This window comes from Myotis daubentonii, chromosome 8 (assembly GCF_963259705.1).
Source record: "Myotis daubentonii chromosome 8, mMyoDau2.1, whole genome shotgun sequence".
Taxonomy (NCBI): Eukaryota; Metazoa; Chordata; class Mammalia; order Chiroptera; family Vespertilionidae; genus Myotis; species Myotis daubentonii.
The window spans coordinates 20,400,043-20,407,950 of NC_081847.1; the positions used below are offsets into that span (position 1 = coordinate 20,400,043).

The 7,908-nt window shown below is 47.1% G+C and overlaps 1 protein-coding gene across 2 annotated transcripts in view; it reads left to right on the forward strand.

The window, feature by feature from the left end:
* KIF16B (kinesin family member 16B) overlaps window positions 1-7,246 on the forward strand; it is a 287,436-nt gene extending 280,190 nt beyond the window's left edge. For both annotated transcript variants that reach the window (XM_059705491.1, XM_059705490.1), the window contains one exon: window positions 6,144-7,246. In XM_059705491.1, the coding sequence (XP_059561474.1) occupies window positions 6,144-6,302 (159 nt within the window). In that variant the 3' untranslated portion in view covers window positions 6,303-7,246. The remainder of the gene's footprint in view (window positions 1-6,143) is intronic.
* The last annotated feature ends 662 nt before the right edge of the window (window positions 7,247-7,908 follow it).

The window sequence follows — 7,908 nt, forward strand, 5'->3', positions numbered from 1 at the left end:
AGTAAATAAGCTACATAAATGTGTAATATATTTCTTATTCTTAAATCTTTTTGCCAATTTGATAAATAAACAACTCACAGACATTCATTGTGCTAGTCCCTTCTCTCCCGTGTCTCCTATCCTTCCTGTCCCTCTACCCCAGCCCTTCCTCTCTTGCCCTCCACTGCCAACCACCCATCTCCTGTGGCCCCTGATCCTCTTGGCCCCTCTTTTCCCTCCATCACTCCCACTCCCACAGACCCTCTCCCGGACTCCTTGCTCTGCTGCTCTGTTTCCCGATTTGTAATCCTGTTGAAAGAGGATTTGTTTTCCTCTGACTCTCATCCTTCAAGTGTCTGAGGCAGGGCTGATATGTTGCACAGCCCCAGCAGGTGCGACCTCTGTTCATGGTGGCCCAATCCAGGGTGTTTAATAGAGTCAGGTGTGACACCCATCACCAGGGTGGGTGGGCTTTGCAGGCCTTCTGTGGTCCCTAATGGCTACAGATACTTAAATATGCCTGCTGTTGTTTGTGGGGCGCGGCTACAGTGTTTTGGCCAGGTTTAAGCCTCGGACTAATGAAAGGACAGGGTCCTCTCATTGCCACGTGCAAGTCCCAGCTGGAGGGCAGGGCTCTCCCAGCACAATCATAGCCAACGGCTGTGGTTATAAGCTTGAACCTATGGTCTGAACACGTAGCCCCACGTGCCTTGTAATAGAGTTCGGGTGCATGCAGTTAAGTGAGGATGAAACTCACAAGAATGCTGTAAACAACTTGATCACGCCCCTACTTTGCCTCATGGCATCTGCTATAAAATAAAGACACGGCTTGTAGGCGCTGGCGCTGTCTCCTCATCAGGGAGCAGCGTCCACCAAGACCCAGCTTTCATTCTCTTATCTGTCTTTCCTTAATCCTTTCACCCCCCCACTCAGTTTACCTTTGGCCGCAACAGTTGTTCTTTTTTTTTTAAGGGAGAAAAATGCCATGTGAAAGAAACAGAAATTGGATATTGGATTTTACAAACTCTTTTCTTACTTTGCCCTATAATCCTGATAAGTCACTTAAATTCCTAATGTTCTTCAAGTTTTGTAATGATCCTTTATACAGTGTGCTGCCCTGGGGATGCCGCGTGGCACCTAAACTTATGTTTCACGTACCAGGCTGAGTGGGATGTGCTTTTTGCACAGTAAAGGGAGGGTTTGGGCAAGAACTTTAATCTTCTCCCTTCAGCTATATATGCTGTGGAAAACTTTGTGAGCACAGGCAGCAAAAATTAAGTAAATATGTGTCTATATAAGTATGCGGTTTATATATAACTAGAGGCCTGGTGCACAGAAATTTGTGCACTGGGGGGGTCCCTCAGCCCAGCCTATGCCCTCTCGCAGTCTGGGACCCCTCGGGGGATGACCACCTGCTGGCTTAGGCCCACTCTCTGGGGGGATTGGGCCTAAGCTGGCAGTCAGACATCCCTCTGACAGCCCAGGAGCTCTCAGGGGATGTCCACTTGCCGGTGGGGAGCAGGCCTAAGCTTCAGTCGGACATCCTTAGCGCTGCTGAGGAGGCGGGAGAAGCTCCTACCACCACTGCTGTACTGGCAGTCATCAGTCTGGCTTGTGGCTGAGCAGAGCTCCCCTGTGGGAGTGCACTGACCACCAGGGGGCAGCTCCTGCATTGAGCATCTGCCCCCTGGTGGTCAGTGTGTGTCATAGTGACCAGTCATTCCCAGTTGTTCTGCTGTTAGGGTCAATTTGCATATTACCCTTTTATTATATAGGAGTGCCTGGCCAGCCTGGGTGAGGGGCTGATGACTGTTTGCAAGCTGGCCACAGCCCCTTCAGGGTAGGGGTTCCCCCTGGGGTGCCTGGCCAGCCTGGGTGAGGGGCTGATGGCTGTTTGCAGGCTAGCCACAGAACCTTCAGGGTGGGGGTCCTCACTGGGGTGCCTGGCCATCCTGGGTGAGGGGCTGATGGCTGTTTGCAGGCTAGCCACAGAACCTTCAGGGTGGGGGTCCTCACTGGGGTGCCTGGCCATCCTGGGTGAGGGGCTGAGGGCCATTTGCAGGCTGGCCACAGCCCCTTCAGGGGGTGGGGGGAGTCCTGCTGAGGTGCCTAGCCAGTCTGGGTAAGGGGCTGAGGGCCGTTTTCAGGCTGTCTAAGCCCCCCAGCGGGAACCCTCACCCCATGAGGGTGTGGCCATCCTGGGTGAGGGGCTGATGGCTGTTTGCAGGCTGGCCACGGCCCCTAGCCACCCAGGCTCCTAGTGGAGGCTGGCTGGAAGTAGGTATCTGTGATTTATTTGTCTTCTATAATTGAAACTTTGTTGCCATGAGTGGAGGCCACAGCTGGCTCAGGACAGGCAGGAAGCTTGGCTTCCTCCATCGCCCGGGCAACCAAACTTCCTGCTTGCTCCAGCTCTGTGGCCTCTGGCCGCCATCTTGTTTGGGTTATTTTGCATATAGTGGCTCTGATTGGCTGATGGGCATGGCTTGGGTGCAGTGAAGCTATGGTCAGTTAGCATCTTTGTCTTTTATTTGTGTAGATTACCATGTATATTGAGTATCTCGAATAATAAAAGTGTAATATGCTGATTAGACCGGACGTCCTTCCAGACGACTTACCAGATGAAGCCAGGGCTGCGAGGGAAGCCCAGGTCCCAGAGGGAAGCCGGTGCCGGCAGCCAGGGGAAGGAAGGCCTACTCTTGCACGAGCTTCATGCATCAGGCCTCTGGTATAAAATAGAGTACTAGTACATTGGCTGATCTTGGATTGAGCCCGAAACCCTAAGGTTTTTTGGGGTGTGATTTTTGAGGAATAGTAATAAACTTGACTCACCAGCCACCATTATATGGAAGTAGATTTCGTTATTTAAGAAGAGCTCAGACAAAAGAAGCAAATCAGCTATGGTTGTATGCCCTCCTGCTAAAGTTAGCCAGTGGGACGTTCGCACTGGAATACCATATAGCAGTGATAGTGAACAATGTACAGCTACACCAAACAGTGTGCATGAATCTCACAAACATCGTAAACAGTGGAAGTCAGACACAAAGCGTACATGGCGTGAGTCCATCAATATGAAGTTCAAACACTGGTGAAACCAATGGAAGGTGCCAGGCATCAGGATAGCAGTTACCCTTGAGGGAGGGTGAGGAGGGCCAGTGTGCCAGGGATGATGGGGGATTACAGAGGAGAATGAAATGCTGTCGGTGACCTCCACACCCTTCTGGAATTTCAGTTCTGCCTTCTGTCCCCAGCCCTAGACCTAGTGCTTTGTCTTTGTCATTCCCCAGAAAGAGTTTGCCCAGCCCATGTCAAGCATGTGGCTCCGGACACGGCCAACCACACACGCCTCACCCCATACACGTTAGAGCACTTGGAGGTTCGGCAGAGAACACATCCTACTTGGAGCATATCTTTGAGCAAGGAAGCAGTCGGTATAAAGACAGCCAAGGCTGCTGGATTCCACAAAGCAAAGAAAAAACTCTCTGTAATGTTTACAAGGAAGGCAGATCCTTCCTTCTGGAGTTTTCCTCGAGGCATGCTAATGAGCTCATTTAAAGAAAAAGCCATTACCTGCAGCTGGCTTACTGTTACCTTCTGGTGGTGGTGCCCTTCATACGGAAGGTGTCTCCAATACTTTCTCTTTTTCTTTTATTTATATTCTTAACTTCCACTTCTCTCTTCATCATACCCTCCAGGTTTTATTGGCCCTTTAAGGGACCCCTGCTCTGGGAACTAATTATGACAAATGTTGAGACAGCATCTGTTCCCAGTTTTCAATTCCTTCTATTCTGTTAGGATTCATCTTGAAGGCGGCTTTGCCGGAGCGTTAGTCTGCAGTTAATGTAACCTGCAGGGGCCTGACGCAGGAGCTGGTACTGAGGCTACACCAGCAGCGCATCCCAGGTCTCCTCACGCTTTAAACTGCGAAGTTGCTGCACGCACCATGGACAAGCTCCTCACCTTCCTCCTCAATCATTTCACTCCTCCCCTTCCAAAAGCAGTCAGTTGCGCACGTGCATTTCATTGCAAGCATTGGCTGGTCAGGTGTGGGTAGTGTTATTGACCAGAAAGGATGTTGGATGGAATTCGGGTCCCTCTAAAGTGGATATTCACTCTCAGCTTCCCTCCTCCAGAAAAACGGAGGTCAGGTTCCCGTTTACCTCTGATGCAAATAAGTACTGGAGTAAGGTCTTCATTTTTTAGCAGTTGGTTTTGGCACCTTCTTACCTTAACCTGATGGCTGTTTCAAGAACCTTTCAGGAGAGAAATTACAGTGAGACCAGTACGTTAGGATGCTGAACGGTAAACAGAGTCTGAGTTAAAACACTCCTCCTCTCTTGACTACTAGCCTTGCTCACTTTCCTTACAACCGTTTCCTCACCTGACAATTGGTATTACGGTAATAAAAAGAGCTAATTCCAGGCACAGTAGGATGATACCATAGAATTAGGTGACTTAAGAACATTTGGGGGGCAGTGCACATGTTTATCTTGCTTTGGTGGTGGTTTCACGGGTGTACACATGTCAGGACTCATCACTTTGCACGTCTGAAAACCGTACAGGTCTTGTGAGCCAGTTATACTTCCATAAAGCCTAAAAGAACAGATGTGGGAAGATTTTTAGAAACTATAAGTTACTATACAAATGTTAATTATTCATCATCCTTGTTATTGTTTTTTGTTTTTTTATAAGTGCAGCAAGGATAGTTACTGAGCATATGGGCTCTTTTTTAAAAAATATTTATATTGATTTTTAGAGAGGGGGGAGAGGGAAGGGAAGGGAGAGAGAGACACATCTAGCTGGGAGTGCTACATCATTGGCTGCCTCCTACACATGCCCCCACCGGGACCAAGCCTACAACCCAGGCTTGGGAATCGAACAGGCAACTGTTTGGTGCATTGGACTATGCCCAACCAACTGAACCACACTGGCCCAGGGCATCCTTGTTACTCTTTTTAAGAGGGTGGCTAACAAATTTTCCTTAAGCAAAGTGTCTTCTTTCAGAAATAAATTTTAGGTTGGCAGTTCACAGAGGTAGCTGAATTCAACTTGCTCTGACAAGGTTTCTCACCTGGGGCACTGTTGACTTTTGGAGCCCAAGGATTCTGTTCTGTGCGTTGTAAGATGTTAGTCTCATCCCTGCCCTTCCCCCACTCCCTCCCCCTCCCCCGTGACAATAAAAGTGTCTGAAGACACCCTGCTTCTCTTCTGGGGCAATTCACTGGGGTAGGCCTAGGCCATGTTGCTTAGACACATTATTTCTGTTACTCAAAGTCTGTAACTATTATGTTTAATTTCTAAGTTTGTGACAGGATTGTTTATATTTTTTAAACAAGCTGAGACAGTAATAAAGGGTTAGCCCTAACCACCCTCTCTTCCCCTTTTCCTCCCACCCCCACCATCTGCCTCTGTTTTCTGTTGTGGATAAGATTTGCCTGACCCGAAATATTTTAACTGTTTTTGGTGTCCTCTTTTCTTTTAATGCCTCCTGCCAGCACCCACACCTGATTCCATCCCAGCAGCTCTGGTCCTAGTCTCTGGCAGGCTTTGTTGTGCAAGGCGGCCGATGCTGGGAGAGACAGGAGCAGTGGGGGGCAGGGGAGAAAAAGGGCCCAGAGCAATTAATCATAGTCAGAATTTCTTTTCATGGATGATTACAGGATTTGCAAAATGATCTGTAACTATTAGGAGGGATTGACCCTCTAGTCCCCAGTACTTCTTTTCCTTATTTATTAGAAGGAACCAAGGCACGTGCTGACTGTCCCTTTTAAAATCCCAGGCAGCAGCACAGTTAGCATTGTACAGATGGCTCGTCTTCTCCCCCTTTTAATCATCTGCCTACTTAATGAGTAAGCCGGGGAAAATTACTCTAAAAAAGAAAAAGATATTAACTAGTGACAGTGTTGCTGGCGCCTCTGGATGTGTCTGCAGTGAGGCCTGAGGCTGTTGCTGTGAATCCGCTCTGAGCCAAACACTCGCCCCCTGCATAAGGGATGTCATGGCTCTGTCCTCGTGGCCCGATGACAGCAGAGGCAGCCGAGGGCATTTCCCAGGTGCAGTGTCTAATGACGGCTGGATGGGACGGCTGGATGGGACGTTGACACTGGACATTTCTACTCCCAACAACGTCCTGACCAGGTTTTTAACTCTTGTCTCTTCCCCAGAAATACCTCAGGGACTTTTTCAGCGTGATGCTCCAATCAGCCACGTCCCCCCTACACATCAACAAAGTGGGGCTGACGCTTTCGAAGCACACCATTTGTGAGTTCTCGCCATTCTTCAAGAAAGGAGTCTTTGACTACAGCAGCCATGGGACCGGGTAGAGCTGGGGGTGACAGGACAGAGGAACCACCACTGCAGTGCCTTCTCGTCGAAGCGGGCCTTCGGATGCGGGGCAGCCTCCCCTGCAGGGTCGGGCCTGCCTCCGCCTCCTCTCCGGTCGTACCCGGTGCCTGAGCGTGGGGCTGGCGTGCTTTGCTTGCGGACGGTGTCTCTGACGGGTAACTGTTACTGTCCCATTGTGGCTGAAACGTGGCCTTTTCCCCATAGTGCTTCCTCCTCCTGCGGTGAGATGGACGTGGCTTGAGTACCTTGGGTTCTCTGAGACAAGCCAACGGGGGACCTCCCAAAGTGAGTGGCTCACCAGACTGCCCTTAAATGACTTTCATCTGGTTTGAGTCAGAATTTTTGTATAATACCTAAACACTGATGTTTACACAGAATTTCAAATTCTGCAAAAGGGATTTTCAGTCCAATCACGACTGGAGTCTTCCATGCCTGACAAACTGGATGTAGGTGACGTCACTTAAAGCTTCTATAAACCCATACAAATAGGATACTTGCTTCATCTTGAATATTCATGAATTTTTTCCCAAATGTAAATGGCTACTGTGCATTCTCAAGCTTCCTCCACTAATCACAGAATGCATAGCTGAAGGCATATTTTTAAACATAATTTTGTTCACATTTTTGTCATAAAATCTACTGGATCTTTAGCTGGAAACCTAGAATTTGCAGTAGCTTATTAATGATCCCTAAATTACTCAGGACTTAATGTAGCATTGCACATTTATGTACAGTAAAACTGCTTTGCTTTACTAAAGAGAAAAATGTAAGTAGAAAAATATATATGTGGAATATATTGAAATGTATATAATTTTACCTACAGATTTATATATGTACACACTCCTGTACAATAGTTTTATCAAAGTATATAATCATTCACATAAATTTATTAAAGGTATTTGCTTTTCAAAATTTAAATGGAGCTGCTGTCAATATTAAATGAAGTTATGGAATGTATTATGTAGCTCAGTTTATTTTAAGTTTGCAACGTGATCATTTTTACAGGTCTGTTTAAAAACTTATCTAATGTGCCTGGGAAAATACATAACATACAACAATACAGTGTCTGTGTTGCAGAAGATGCAGTTATAATAATAATTGAAGTCACAAATGAATGGGTAACAAACATGTTTACATTCAGTCTTCTAGAATATGCCTGCAAAACAGAGTTCTCCAACTTGAAAAATATATTTAAAGATGCGATTATCCTGACAAGGGGGAAACTACTATTGCACTAATTAGATATCGTAGTTTAGCATGGAAAAAATGTTTTAATTGCTATGGAAAGACTAGCTTTTGTCTGCAGTTGGGATTACAGGCATAGGTTTAGGGGCAATTTCTACTAGAGAATGTAAACCTAGAGATTAAAGGATAAAAGCTGGCAGATAGTAATTAACCACAGGTCATTTATTCAAAAGGAATCGAAGATTGTCCCTCATTTGCTGAGTAAACTGGAGGGTTTTTGTTTTCTCAACTGGCCAGATAATCTACCTCCTGCCCTTTTGGACCTGCATCTGAGGCCAGGCTTATGGCAAGCATTTCATTAAAATTACACAGGGTACAACAATAACTCAGCAAGAATAA